The sequence below is a fragment of the Eretmochelys imbricata genome, chromosome 22 (assembly GCF_965152235.1).
Source record: "Eretmochelys imbricata isolate rEreImb1 chromosome 22, rEreImb1.hap1, whole genome shotgun sequence".
Lineage (NCBI taxonomy): Eukaryota > Metazoa > Chordata > Testudines > Cheloniidae > Eretmochelys > Eretmochelys imbricata.
The window spans coordinates 15,600,545-15,615,788 of NC_135593.1; the positions used below are offsets into that span (position 1 = coordinate 15,600,545).

Consider the following 15,244-nt stretch of genomic DNA (forward strand, 5'->3'; position numbering starts at 1 on the left):
AATTTAGTTTTAAAGTTCTCGTGGTCTTCCTTGTGCGCGGACACACAGGTTCACTTTGGGTATGCTGAAAGGGTTAATCTTATGCTGCTTCTGAATTCCTCCCTGTCTTCTCCAGCCGCAGTGGTATTGCTTAAGATGCTTCAGATTTTCCTTCTGTCTCTGTGACGGAGGGTCTCCTCTCACCTTACAACTTGGGCCACAGTTCTGCAGACCTTTCTCCATCTCGCCCTGAGTGGTGCAGAATTCTAGGCTGCTCCTAAATATCCTGCTTCTGAGTCCCAGCAGTAAATGTGTGGCCCAGGTCAGTCTACACTAGGACAGTGACCTGTTGCTGGCAGTGGTCCCTCAAGTCTCTGTAGTGCATTCTGAAAGGGTATTGAAAACAGAGGTGTTGCAGTTACCCTCACATTTAAAGTGCTTTCAATACCAGCTCAGGGGAGATCTGCTGCTGAATGCCATTGTCAGCCATGGTTCCATTTCCTAGTGTGGACAGAGACTACTGAGCAGGTTTTAGGAGTGGGAAATATTCCTAACAAACACATCCAGGCTTTGCTGTACTTGTTCAATCCAGAGGTGCCCTCCTTCCAATATCTTTGAAATTAGAATGTCCATTGACTGAAAGACTAGTTTGTTTTTTAAATTAAATTTTTATTGATGCCCTGCATACATTCCAAACTAGTCTGAAAAAAACCCCTCTTGCTGAAATCTCTGCCTGGCTTTCAGCTGCTTTCCTTCAGTTTTCGTATATGCTGTCTGTCTGTAAAGGGTGATTTTATGCAGCTCAGATTAAAACCCAGGGCAGACATTGCTCATAAAAAGGGCTGAGTTAATACCTTAGTTTGGCGCAGAATTTCCCTTCACCTTGACGGGAGATGTGTACGCCTGTCACCAACAGACTTCTCTGCTGGGGATCCTTTCATGGGGACATTCTGATGTCTAAAAAGAAAAGGAGTACTTGTGGCACCTTAGAGACTAACAAATTTATTTGAGCATTAGCTTTCGTGAGCTACCTGAATGCATCCGATGAAGTGAGCTGTAGCTCACGAAAGCTTACGCTCAAATAAATTTGTTAGTCTCTAAGGTTGCCACAAGTACTCCTTTTCTTTCTGCGAATACAGACTAACACGGCTGCTACTCTGAATTCTGATATCTGTTTGTTTCAAAACAAGCCCCCTTTTCTGTACAGTAAGAGGTCAGCAGAAATGATAGAGAGAATTGTTTAGAGGTTGTTTGGGTCTATATTGCTGTGAAATGCTCCTGGCTAAAGATGTGGAGATGGGATTGAGTTTCTCCTTATGGCTTTCCAAGAAATCACCTGATTGGGGATTCTTTTTACCTTTGCTGTTGCCCAGGCATTGCTGCTCAATGGGTCATTACCTGAGGATGAGCAGGAGGGATCATTTGTCCTTTGTGAACATGGAGCCTGTCCAGAAGAGCAGCTGGTGAGCATGTTCTTTTCCCTTAAGATCTAGTTTTAGTTAACTTTGTGCATTGTTCAGCCAGAGGATGGGTAATAACTGCAGTGCATTTGCATTCAGGTCATAATCCGAAGTCGTCTGGACCAGAGCATGGACGAAAATCAGGATCTAAAGGTTAGAAGAGGACAGATAACAACAAAGAATGGTTATTGGGATTGGGATCTTGGGGGCTCCTTCTCTATGTGCACTAATATAGCTCTCTAATTTAAGCAGAGGGAGGGAATGTTGTTGCACACAGATGACTGGGAGTCAGCAGCTCTGCTGCTGTCATGCGATGCGAACTTGGTTAAGTCACTTCCCTATGCCTCAAGTTTTCTAATTTTTAAAATGGATTAATAATTTCCTCCCAAAGGGCCGTGAGAATGAATTTGGAAATTGCTTTGAGATTCTCACATGGGAGGTGCTTTATGAGTGTTGTTGTTATTACGCACGCATGAATAGTTTCATGATCATTTGTGTTGTAAGCTAGTGTAGGGTAGAATCTGGGGAACTGCCCCCTTTTCATCCAGTTTGCCTCTAAATAATGCTGTCAATGCTGCTCTCCTTTAAAACAAAACACCAAACAATTATTTGAATTAAGTCCAGCCCCGAAAAGACTTCTCTGCATGTTCTCGAAGCTGGAGCCTTTCTCGAGAGATGCATATCGTGCTGCATTTAGAAACCTTTATCCAGGACAATTGTTAAATTTCTAGCCATGTCTGGGTGTAAACAAGCTTTCATGTGGAAGATAAAAGCAGCTTAGAAAAACCCTCCTGTCAAGCCTGTCTCTCTTGTGCTCTGCACTGAAGTTGGCAGTGGCCCAGCTCTAATGCTGGAAGTAAAGTTCTCTGTATTGCTCCAAAGGTGTAGATTTGGGGGATTTGCAATCTTTATCTCTGCAATTTAATATAGAGTTTAGGAGAGCTGTGGTTGCTCAGAAGGTGTTTTATGGAGAAAGAGTGATTTCTATTGCTGGGTTTGTAAACTCTTTAAAATGAGTCCTGGTCTGACATGTGTTTTGGTCTGTGGGAGGAGGTGGGGTTTGTTTTATTCCAGAGGGTCTCCAGAGACCAGATGTTGGGAGGGATGGGGATATTTCTGGGATGACATGAAACTACCATTTAAACAAATTGTGTTGGGTTTACAGAAGGAGTTACTGAAATACAAACAAGAAGCACGAAACCTACAAGGAATAAAGGTGAGAAGAGAGAGAATTAATTAAATAGTTAACAGTAACCGCTGGGAGCCTATCAGAGGGGTTGGGGTGACATGATACCTCTCAGCTTACCCTGTTAGAGCAGGGAAGTGGCAGTCAGGGCTCATATCTTTATAGATTCCAAGGCCAGAAGGGACCACTGGTAAGTGGAGACAATCCCTAAATTTGTCTAACTTCAGTTTCAATCCATTGGATTGTGGTATACCTTTCTCTGCTAGATTAAAGATCGCATTATTAAATATCTGTTCCCCATATAGATTTTTATAGACTGTAATCAGCTCACCCCTTAACTTTCTCTTTGTTAAACTAAATAGATTGAGTTCCTTCAATCTATCACTATAAGGTATGTTTTCTAATCCTTAATCGTTCTTGTGGCTCTTCTCCTGGGTTCTGTTCCTGGCACTGGGAAGTGAATATGGTCAGAGCAGGGAACTGGGAGTTAGGACAGCTGGGTTCTATTCCTGACTCTTTCACAGTCTTTGTGACCTTAGCCAAATCACATTGCTTCTTTGGGCCTCAGTTTCCCAAAGGGATGGGTGGAACAAGGTATGTGTATGGTGGTTCTCATGGCCTGTTAGCCCTGTTATCCTGGGAATAAACACTTTAGTGTGGTGGATTGGTTTATTCCTAGCAGCAGAGAGGGAACCGTGGCATGTGCAGATGCCCTCCTTAGCTGGGGCAGTTGTTTGGCTGTTTGTGTTCCTGTTTGCCCAGCACCTCCCTCTGGAGTACGGGCATTTAACAATCTGCTCCTGAGCTCAAGGTATTTTTATAGCTGCCTGTCACACTGTGTTATGGAGGAAGCACACTGCTGTCCAAGGTGGAGCTGTTTGCTTCACAGTAATATGAATGGAAAAGTGAAAGGGTGAGCCCTGATTCAGGCATGGATCCTGGCTCCCCAGAGACACATTCAGAGAGGAGTTGCCCAACACTGATATGCCTCACTGGAAAGCTTGAATTTTTCACATCTGAGGCCTTGCTCCCTTGACTGATGTTTGCCTGTTTCTCCCCCGTGGGTGGTGCAGGCAATAGACGGGCGACACTGGCTCTGTGCCACCAAAAAGAGCCTCCAGACATACAGCTGCTTCTCCCCATTGGGGAAGATTGGCCACCCCATGCCTGAGCAGGAACTTAAAACAGAAGCACAGACATTCCTCGGTGATTTTGACAGCTAGCTAAAGGCAGAGAATTCAGCAGCAGACAGAATCACAGTGTAAGGCCTGAGAGCTTGTTCAGGCAGATGCCTTCACATATCCTTCTGTGCGTGCCGGGGCTCACCCTTGTCCATGGGCCACAGTCTGGACACTCTGCATGTCCCTCTATTTCCCCTGGGCTTGTTGTCATTTTCACTGTGTTATCTATCTACTGTAGACCATCAGCTCCTCATGGCAGGACACCTGCCTACTCCATGCACACCAGTGGCACTGTGTTAACAATAATACGTGTATTTTCCCAGGATGCATTGCAGCAGAGGTTGGCTCAGCAGGAAGCTTCAGTTCTTCAGCTAAAGCAGGAGCTGCTGAGAGCAAATATGGACAAGGAGGAATTGCACAACCAGAATGTGAGTCATTTGTGCTGCTCACTCAGACAGTGTCGCAGGTATTGGGGAGGGTGGCTGGGGATTGCAGGGTCTGAGACTACAGGGCAGAGGGCCCAGCAGTCACAGTGTGGGGCTGGTGGGCACTGTGTGGGTCTGTGAGCCGTGGGATAGATGGAGTGGTGATCACAGGGCTATTCAGAGGAAAAAGTGCAGTGCAAGCCCAGTGGCCTATAGTCAGACTCATTGGAATCTCCTGCTCCTCCCTCCACTTAAGGGGGTCCCTCTTCTTCTCCCCCATCCTCCAAAGGCCCTCCTCATTGGTTGAAACAGAGGAAAGCTTTGCTTTATATTTTCATTGTAACTGGGCTAAAACTGCAGTGTTCCGTTCATCTCTGTTCCACATGTTAAAGGCAAGAGACGTTTGGCAGATAGAGCATGTGTGTGTGTAGAATCAGCATTGAGGAGGCAGCAGTGGTGAAGGAGGAGTCAGCGCATTTGCCACATCCAGGGGAACAGCTTACTGCCCTGCATCTGTGCATGTAACTTCATTGCTGCTAACCTCAGGCTGTGTTACTCTGTGCACATACACCCCACGGCAGCCTTTATCACACAAGGGTGAGGAGAGGACTGTGTCAGTGGATGCACTGGATCTTCTGAGATACAAACCTCCCTTTTGTTTCTGCAGATTGATCTGCAGAGGAAGGTTGAAGAGAGGAACAGACTTCTGGGAGAATACAAAGTAAGAGAATCTCCAAGCCCAGCCACATGGAGATTGGGAGAGCCCTGAAAACTTTCTTCCTGTAGGGCTCCTGCCCTCTCTGTGCTTTGTGCTCTGTCACCCCCATGGGTTGTCACTGTGAATAAATAGCAATAACAAAAGATCTCTGTGATGTCCTTTGGAATATGGCTGCTCAGGTTAAGAAGGATTGTGCTGTACTCCAGAGTGCTTTTCACAGTGGTCATTGGGTTACTTTGGCATCAGCCGTGTGCACTTGAGTGCACAATGCTCACCCACAAACCTACTGCTCATCACATCTGTGTCATTAAATTTTCCTCAGGGCCTTACATGAATCCTGGGCCTGTTGTGCTGAGATCAGTTGTGCTGCTGGCCTCAGTGCTGAGCCTGTGGTGTGTCTGTAGCCCAGGGCAGTGGGGGCCTGACTGACCCTTCCAAACAAGGCCTTAAGGTACAGTTAGAACATGGGGTTTAAGGCAAATAGGCTGTGCCAGCTTTAACCCTTCCTGGCTCCTGAGGAAGGTGAAGGTGAGCCTTCATCACCTGCTCATACACTGATGCCCCCAATCCCTCTGGGTTGCAGAAGGAGCTGGGCCAGAAGGATCGGCACTTACAGCAGCACCAGGCCAAGCTAGACGAAATGCTCCGACAGCTCTCCGAGGCCAGCTACCAGCAGGTACAGAGCCCACCAACATGCCCTGCTCTTGAGAAGCTGGTGCCAGCCTGGTCAGCTCTGTTCATACTGACTTGTCTGTTCCCTTTCCAGGCAGATTTGGAGCGGGAGCTGGAGCACAAGGAGGCCCTGCTGGCTCAGTGCATGAAGAGAGAGACAGAAGAGGTGAGTGGGGCATTAGTACTTGGAACACATCAGGCTCTCGGAATGCAGGTCTCTGTCTGACATTATGTAATGTGCAGCTAGAGTCCAGTGCCAAGCTCCCCTGGGTTCCCCCTGTATCCCAGAGAGGCCAGGTTCCATGGAACATCACAGTTGGAGCTTCTGGGAGGGGCTGCTCTCTGCTGCAGGTCAGCTGGGAAAGTTCAGACCTATTCAACTTCGTCCATCAACCTGACAAGGGGTGAAGTCCAGTGGTCTGAACACAGGATGGGGAAACAGGAATTCCTGGGTTCTAATTCCAGCCCTGACACTGACCCCCTCCAAGACCCTGTGGCAAGTCACTGCCCATCTCTGCCTCAGTTTCCCCATCTGCAAAATGAGAATCATTACACTTGCCTAGGTTCCAGTGGTGTGTGGATTCTTTAGTGAATTTTTGTACCCTTGCAGAATGCTGCTGGCAATGGGGCTGTATTGTTGGTGCAGTTGCTTTCCCTGCCCTCTCACAAATCTGAAGTTGGCACCTTGGAATCTTCTTCTAGGAAGTTCAGAAACTTGCTGTACCCTCTGTTAAAGTTTCTTCTCCTTGCAACAGGTGATGGCCTACAGCAATCACAGCACTCAGAGCAATGGCTTCCTCCAGACAGCAGGAAAAGGAGCTGCTCCCACAGCCCACAGAGTGGTAGGTACCCTGCTGCTTAGCCAGAGCCAGTTCAGGACTCCAGTCAGCATCCTTCCCTCTGCAGCTGCCAGCCTGTAAGGGAAAGTGCAGGCCCCTCAGGGTCCCTTGGGCCTGGGAGAAGTGCAGTGCCGGGAGGGAGGTTACACTGAGGCTCTGAATCCCTGCATAGGTTGACTTCTCCTGGTCTCTTGGGCAGACGAACGACCTGCAGTTGGTGCGTGATGCCCTCCGCAGCTTGCGGAACAGTTTCAGTGGCCACGACCCCCAGCACCACACCATCGACAGCCTGGAACAAGGCATCTCCAGCCTGATGGAGAGATTGCACCGCATGGAGACACAGAAGAGGCAAGAGAGAAGGGTAAACATTCCTCACTGGGCTTGGCTTCATACCTCCACCTCCTCTTACTGACCAAAGCTAGCAACCAGGGAGTGCTCCATCCCCTCACATCTCTCCCTGCAGTGTGCTGATCATGTGGTCACTCTGCTCACTGAATCCTAAAGAAGCCTAGATTGTGGCAGATGGAGGGCCCCTAAGGACCCCAGCACAGCCCTGGGGGAACCCATAGGGTGTAGCAGATGGTGCTTCATTACTGTACCTCACATCTCTGCTCTCACTGTCTCGCACTGGAGACCTAATGCTAAGATGTGCTTCTTATATCACTGAGAAGCAGTCATCTAATCCAGTGGTTCTCAACCAGGGGTACGCATATCCCTGGGGGGGGGGTACCCAGAGGTCTTCCAGGGGGTGCATCAACTCATCTAGATATTTGCCTAGTTTTACAACAGGCTACAGAAAAAGCCAGAGCAAAGTCAGTACAAACTAAAATTTCCTACAGACAATGACTTGTTTATACTGCTCTATATACTATACACTGCGATGTAAGTACAATATTTATATTTGAATTGATTTATTTTTAATTGTATAGTAAACATGAGAAAGTATGCAATATTTCAGTAGTAGTGTGCTGTGACACTTTTGTATTTTTATGTCTGATTTTGTAAGCGAGGTGAAACTTGCAGGGTACACAAGACAAATCAGACTCCTCAAAGGGGTACAGTAGTCAGGAAAGGTTGAGAGCCACTGATCTAGTCAAGTAGTTGGAATGGGGGCCTATAAGTCAGGACTTTTGGGTTCTGTTTCTGTCACTGACTTGCTGTGTGACCTTAGGTAAGTCACTTCACCTCTTCCCTCCCACTGGGGGCTGTGAGGATTAATTGGTCAACATTTGCAGAGTATTGTGAAGCTTGTGTGGGCAAAGAGCTGTGACTAAGCCACCACGGGCTGTCACTGCTGCTGCCTGGGCTCTGTTGTGCTGCCCATTGGGCCTGACGGTGGTATTTGGAAGCAGACACTTGCTGGCCTTATAACTACACAGGGTTAGTTTGTCTCTGTCTGGGAGCAGAGCCGTGTTAGCATTTTTAATCAGCCCAACCCATCTGTTATTTCTTCGTTGGGGTCTATTTCATGTCTGCAAAAAGTGTGGCAGAGCGAAGAAGTTAACAATGACATTCACAGTCCAGGCAAACCTGACTCCAGAGTCTATGCTCTGACTGTTGTTCTCTAAGGGCTGTCCATCCCTATAGCCATGCTGACCCTCAGTAGGGGTTGTAGATGGTGGCATTTTGCATCTCTGGGCTGTGGGAAATCTGAACTCCTAGTATCTTGGGAGAAAATAGTCATTCATGTTTGTTACATTTAAATACCATATCCTGCAGCAGGGGTCTGGGTGAAAATCTGTATGTATTGGGGGTCTCTGTGTGTCTGTGGTGGGGGGTCTCTGTGTGTAGATCTGGTTGTGTTTGTCTGGGTAGGTCTGGTTGCTAGGTGTGTGTGTGGAAGAAGAAGATTCTCTTAAACTGTTTCATGACATTTTCCTTCCCTGGTCAGTTTGCTTGCACCATTGTGGGCCCTGGGAACTTACCCTTTGCCCTCACTGTCTTGGCTTTCCCCTTAGGTTCAAGGGAAGTCGCCTGCAAGCCGAGCTGTGAATGAATATCGAGACTCCTGGCCTCCCAACTCCAGTGAGTGCATTTCAGCTCTATCTCTCCAAAAGCTGGCTTCACGGCTCAGCGATTTCCTGGACAGAGTTCACTGCACAGTGTCCCTCCTGGGAAGCAGAACAGGCTGGCCTCTCACTCCATTGCTCATTACTGTAGCACTTCTCCTGGCCCATTTGCTTCATAGACAAGCTTCAGTGCAAGGGACTAAGGGCAGGCAGAATGGGAGCTTGATCCTGACTGAATCCCTGGGCACTACCACAATATAAATAATAGTAATTACTCCTTGGATGCAGGGGGAAATGCCATGTTCTCTCACTCCTTAAGGATTATTGTTGGCTGCACTGGGTGCTTGCACCACCTAGTGGCCATGAGTACCATCCTTAGGCCGGGGTTAGAGTCTAAGGTGCCACAAGTCCTCCTTTTCTTTTTGTGAATACAGACTAACAACGGCTGCTACTCTGAAACCTGTCAATATGTACATTGTAGCACAGGATTTTCCCTCACTGCATTTGCCTGACTTGAGAGCAGCGATATTTTCCTCTCCATCATGGGAACTGCTTTTCTGGGGTCGGTTGTAAATATAACCTGAAAAATCCATTGGTTTGTAAAGACTGAATTCTCAAAGTGGCCGTGAGGAGTCAGCCTGTTGGTGCTAGGGACGAAGAGAGAGCCCCACTTTTTAACTACATTGCAGTGCTCAGCACTAGGAGGATTTTAGGGCGGTGTTAGCAAAGGAATTAAGGACATTTAGTATCTGAAGGAAGAGCCTGACGTGGGTTCTGCTGAGAGGTCACCTGGGTTGCCTTTTCTCTTTTCTCTAAAGCTGCAATTCATGCTGCAGCCTCCATGTCATCAGCCTAATGCATGCAAAACATGCCTCACCTGCCGCCTCCCAAAGCCCCTGCAGGCACCTTTCCCTCAACTGCAGCAGTCAATTTATTCAGGCTCTAGCGGACCACAAACCCAGAACTGCTTGGTTGTAAAGAGCTCAAAGTGGCTCTAGATGGCTCTAGATTAATTAAGCCACGAAGCCCTTATGAGTGATGTCCAGATCTGCAGTTCGCTTTCTTTGTTTACATGTTGTGAGAGGGTCTCGCTGTGTAAACCTTCCCCTGCCTAAGCCTTTGGCATAGACACACCTGTATTGCAGGAATGGGGAGGCTAATGGGACTAAGGGCAGGCGGAAAGAGAGATGCGCATATTAACAAAGAGAAACCCACCACGTGCACAGACACATCCCTAGTCTATGTAATATGGGCAGAAGAGCAGGTGACTGGGTCTGTTGCACCTTTCTGAGTTAGTAGGGCTGAGCTGACACATGACCTCTTGTCCTGTAGGTGTCAATCAATTATTGCTCCCCCTTTTCTGTCAGTGAAGACAAGCAGAATGATAATCACTTATATTGTATTCCTCCTTCACCCCTGAGCTGCTAGAAGGGGTGTCACTCACGGGATAATTCTCCTAGAATGGGCTGGAATTCTCCAGTTACTACAAAGACAGCAGGCAAAGTATCTGTCGTGTAGTCAGTGGGCTATATGCACTGTGTGCATTGGGCTGTGTGTCATCATCCCCTCGGGCAGCGCTAGGGTGGCCCTTCAGGCTAACATTGTAATACTCACCTTGCAGTGCATTGTCTTCCTGTAAGGGGGCAATATCCTGCCCTTGTGCGGCGATGGACTCCATCATCGAATAGGTCTTTCCCATCTCTGGGTCTCTGCGCCCATGCTGCAGTGATGCTGAGAATGCATCTAGGGGAATGGGCGGGGGGAAAGAAAACTGTGCTCTCCCTTGGCTGCAGTGACAGTGCTTTGTGTTTCTCTCTTTGCAGAATTGCCTCATTCTCACAGCACACCCACTATGAGCAGCAGTGCCTGCACCAAAGTGCTCTACTTCACTGATCGCTCACTCACACCTTTCATGGTCAATATACCAAAGAGGTGAGATCTGGCTTTGCCACACTAATAGAGTTTGGTTCACTGAAAGCCCTGATCTAATCCGTGGTACTTCTACCCACCAAAACATGCCCTCCATCCCTTAAATCCGGCTTTTGATTTATTTCATTGCAAAGAGGAAGTGGTGACAAGAAAGCAGACCCAGGATGTGTGTGTTTGTCACTTTAGGCCTGACCCGATTTCCCAGCTGATGCATATGTAATTAGTTTATTTCAAGCCCCAGAAGATTGATCTCTGGTTTGTATGATAATTCATCTCTGGTTTTATGAGTAGGCAGCAGCCAGACAGTTTTACTCTTACTCCAGCACAACACAAACCATTTAGTGCAAGACTCTCCATCTAAAATAGCAACTATCGCGGTCAGTGCAAAAAAGAAACATGAAAGAGTTGATTTGGATTTGTTTTCAATAAATATCAGACACTATTCTATCTGTGATCAGATGTTTTGGTTTGGGATGTACCAGGTATTTTCCAGGCACTCTGGCTCACCTCAGTGTGCTGCTGTCCATTGTGCCACATGGGATCCATGCTGGTGCTAGTGTTCAGTGTGCCATATGACAAGCTTCGTCCAAGCACTTGATCTCAATCCCGTGGCAGAATCTGCCAGCGAGGATAGCTCTTGACTCCTGTTTTGCAGGTTAGGTGAGGTGACTCTGAAGGACTTCAAGGCAGCTATTGATCGGGAAGGAACCCACCGATACCATTTCAAGGCCCTGGATCCAGAATTTGGCACAGTCAAGGAGGAGGTATGTTTGGCCTCTTCAGTAGCAGCTCTCTCGTAATCTAAGTTTGTGTATGGTGTCACAGCACCAGCAACAGCCTGGACATTTCTGCCACATTCACTTTCCATGTGAGCAAAATCTCTAACTTGCTAGAGCTAGTTTTCAGAGCTACAGTTTAACGGACAACAGCCCCCAAGTAAGGAGCCAAAAAGGGACATCTTCAGTCCCACCCAGAGCACTGACTATAGTGTGATCACAAAGGTGCACAAGTGGTGGATGGTGATTTGCAGGGTCCCTCCTTCACTGTGCCAGCTGCTCCCAGGGACACTTCCTATGACAGCACCATTCGGAAGATGCAGATTTCAAGTCATACCTCTAAAACAGGGATGGGGAACCTTTTTTCTATCAGGGGCCATTGACCCACAGAAAAAAACAGTCGCAGGCCACAACCAGCCCTGCAGGGAGGCGCAGAGGCTCGGGGCTTCCCCTAGGCTCTGGGGTGGGACCAGAAATGAGGGGTTAAGGGTGCAAGAGGGGGCTCCAGGCTGGGGCAGGAGTTTGGGGTGCTGGAAGGGGCTCAGGGCTGGGGCAAGGGTTTAGGGTGGGGGTGCAGAGTCTGGGAGGGAATTAGGGTGTGGGAGGGGTTTCCAACCTGGGGCAGGGGGTTTGGGTGGGGGTGTGGGCTCTGCGAGGGAGTTAGGTTGCGGGGGGTGGTGGTGGTTCAAACTGCAGCAGGGGGTTGGGGTGTGGGCTCTGGGAGGGAGTTTGGGTGCAGGAGACGGATCAGGCCTGGGGGTTGGTGTGCCAGTGGGGATGCGGGCTCTGTGAAAGTTAGGGTGTGGGAGGGGGCTCAGGGCTTGGGGTGTGGGTAAGGGTCTGGGAGGGAGTTAGGGTGCGACAGGGATTGCCAGGTGCAGGCTCCAGCTGGGTGGCGGTTACCTGAGGTGGCTCCCAGTTGGCGGGGCAGCCGGGCTAAGGCAGGTGTGATGTCAGAGAGGTTTCTTGAATAGGGCAGGTCAGCAGGATTTGGGCCATTTCTACATCTAAACCAATGCAGAGTTTGCTCCATTTGGCCAATGGGCATGAGCCAGGCTGGTGGAGATGGGCTTTCTCTAAAGTATCCTAAATGCTTGGGGCCAGAGTCAACTCTGGCATAAGCGGTGCAACTCTTGTTGAAGTCAGTGAGCCTACTTATGCCACAGCTGAATGTGGTTCTTGGTTTGTAATTTAGCTATTTTTATACAGTAAAGAATCCTCTTCCTTCTCCCCACAGTAACCCTAAATGATGCCCTTCCTCCAAAAAAACTTTTGTTAAGATACATCAGTGCCAGTTTCTCCAGAGATGGTCTAATGTTCTGAGCACTGGACTGGCAGCCAGGAGTTCCCAAGCTTTAATCCTGGCTCTGATACTGCCTCGGTGACCTTGGGCAAATCATGATCCTTCTCTGTATCTCACTTTGCCTCTTGGAAAAATGGGGATAATAATCCTGTTTTTTTTCTCTATGCGGGAGGAATAGGCAGCTATACTGTTGTTTTTAAAGCATGTTGGGAACTTAACGTGTGTACGTGTGGGAACTAACACTACGTAAGTGCCAGTTATTTTTATTGTTTGGTTTAATTACTCCATTTTTCATGCCATTCAGATGTAACAAAGAGGTGTCTATTCTCCGGAAGTGACCTGACTCTCTCCCTGCCTTTTTATAGGTGTTCCATGATGATGACATCGTTCCTGGTTGGGAGGGGAAAATTGTAGCCTGGGTGGAAGAGGATCACGGGGAAAATTAATCAGATTCTTGAGTCTTGTTATTGTGGGGACCCATAACTGGCTGCAGTGCTCAGAGATGATGACCAAAAAGAGTGTGAGCTGGGACATGTCCAATTCAAGCTGCCAAAAGAGAGGACTTCTCTGCAACCAACGGGTAAAACGCTTTTTGTGTGCGAGGATGCCCGGCATTTAACTTTCCATGGCCAAATACAGACAGTGTTGTGAGACTGAAATTACAGGTTGGTGGGAAAGAATCATCTTGCTTTGTCCTGTCAACAAAACCCTGGAGGCCTTATTAATGTGTTTCTCCATTCTCCTGGTTCCCCCACCCCCTGAAATGCCTGCTGCTGTTTGTAAACTGCACATTTCAACTCTGATTTGGCACATTCAGTATTATATGAACTCTCAGTGATCCCTGAAACTATAAGTTCTGCCCTCATGGACCAGAAGATGCTGCTAGATTCTAGTTTTTACCAGAAGATCTGACCAGCCAAAATCCGTGCCCAGAGTATTTGTGCTGAAGAGGCAGAGCTCCCTCCAGTGAACTTTGCAAGCTCTTGATACAAGGAGCACCAGGAACCTGACAGTGAAAGAAGCTTGTGGATTGTGCTAAGCACTACCAAAGCAAAGACCAGCAGGTGGGCAACGTTGTCTTTCTCCCCAAATGCAGGCTTCCACTTCCTAGACTTGCTTCTGCTGTTTGCCCTCCAACTTGTAATCAGGTCTGAGCTCTGTTGCTTTGTTGCCCTGGGAAGTTGGAACTCTTTGGTAACCAGGTGCTTACTTAACTGCCAATGGATTTTTGTTTCGGGGAAGGGAGCAGGAAATTTCCTAGCTTCCCCGCAGGGGTGATGAGGTACTTTTGCTTCTCCTTTTGCCAGCCCTTTCCCTACAGCCATTACCATCCCTGCCCTTTCCATACATCCAGCAAGGCCAACAGAAATTCTAATCTATTCTCCCAGGAAACAAGCAGGATGTTTCTTCAGGAATGAAGTGACAGAGTCTGTTCTATTGGTGCATCTGTATTCATTCTTCCAACTTTCTCTGTGCAGGCATCACCATGTACTTGATGTTCACTGACTAACAAGGCCATTAAGCAAATAACCAAACTGGTAGGATAGATATTGTGATCAGCAGTACCCCAATTTCCAGCATGCTTTCGTTTCTGGCACCTAATGGAGTAGAAAATGGTCAGTTGGGAGAGCACGTGCTATGAGATCCGTTAGGGTGTGTCTGCACTGCAATAAAACATCCATGGCTGGCCCATATCAGCTGACTTGCGCTCATGAGGCTATAAAATTGCGGTGTAGACATTCAAGTTGGGCTGGAGCCAGACTTCAGGACCCTGCAAAGGGGGAGGGTCCCAGAACCCAGGCTCCAGCCCGAGCCCGAATGTCTATACTGCAATTTTATAGCCCTGCAGCCCGAGCTCAAGTCAGCGGATACAAGCCAACCATGTTTTTCTTCCTTGCAGTATAGACATACCTTAGGGTCCCAGGTTTTCTCACTGCAGTGCCAGGCCCTGCTGTCATACTCTCAAGCAGCCAGACTTCTGCAAAGCTGGCCGCAGTCTGCAGCAGACAGGCCCTGTTGACTGAGAAGGTCAAACAGTGAGTCGAGCCTCAGTCTGTTCATCTTTCGTACACATGCCCCATCGTTGGACTGCCTGCTTGTCTGAGTTGTGCGGGTGAGGCTGGGAGATGAAGAAAACTTGGTTTTATTATTTTATATTAACATGACCTTTTGTAAACTTGTTCCTGTTTTTTGGAATTATTTTGTACCAGTTTACATCATTGTCTGAGGTGTATATTTTTATACCAGTGTAAGTGCTTTCTGTGTATTTCCACAATACTGTGCTGTAGTTTACTCATTTTCTAGAGAATGTCAGTATGTTTTGTACAGTCTCCTGTTAACACCACGCAAAATGGGTCCCATGACTAGCTTTACTTTACTACAAAAGTACTAGTTCCTACTGTTTTTATATTTTGCCAGCTGTTTCTTGTATAGACGGGAATTACGTGTAGTTTGTCTTATCACTCCCTTTATGTGCAGGAAGAGCTCAGATGCCTTTCTGTCCCCATTCCTGCACTGGTAGAACACGTGGTGGCTGTTATCGACCAGTACCATTTCATCGGCTGATTTGTAGACACTCTTTCTCTTTGCAAACAGCCGTTGGAACATCAGCATTTGGGAAAGTTCTTCAATGGGAGAAAAGCAGTATCAGTCCTGAAAAGAAACAGAAGTTCTCTTCCTCCCTGGAAATCACTGGTTTCTCTGGTGCATGTGTTTTAGTGCGTAGCTATAAGACAGCATGGGGTTATCATACTAAAATGCATTGTTA

At 47.8% G+C, this 15,244-nt stretch overlaps 1 protein-coding gene across 2 annotated transcripts in view; it reads left to right on the plus strand.

Moving 5' to 3' along the window:
- Nucleotides 1-14,007, plus strand: part of DIXDC1 (DIX domain containing 1) — a 57,091-nt gene extending 43,084 nt beyond the window's left edge. For both annotated transcript variants that reach the window (XM_077839821.1, XM_077839822.1), the window contains 13 exons: nt 1,353-1,442; nt 1,539-1,592; nt 2,605-2,655; nt 4,130-4,234; nt 4,899-4,952; nt 5,533-5,625; nt 5,716-5,787; nt 6,377-6,463; nt 6,660-6,821; nt 8,419-8,485; nt 10,293-10,401; nt 11,054-11,162; nt 12,843-14,007. In XM_077839821.1, the coding sequence (XP_077695947.1) occupies nt 1,353-1,442; nt 1,539-1,592; nt 2,605-2,655; nt 4,130-4,234; nt 4,899-4,952; nt 5,533-5,625; nt 5,716-5,787; nt 6,377-6,463; nt 6,660-6,821; nt 8,419-8,485; nt 10,293-10,401; nt 11,054-11,162; nt 12,843-12,923 (1,134 nt within the window). In that variant the 3' untranslated portion in view covers nt 12,924-14,007. The remainder of the gene's footprint in view (nt 1-1,352; nt 1,443-1,538; nt 1,593-2,604; nt 2,656-4,129; nt 4,235-4,898; nt 4,953-5,532; nt 5,626-5,715; nt 5,788-6,376; nt 6,464-6,659; nt 6,822-8,418; nt 8,486-10,292; nt 10,402-11,053; nt 11,163-12,842) is intronic.
- The last annotated feature ends 1,237 nt before the right edge of the window (nt 14,008-15,244 follow it).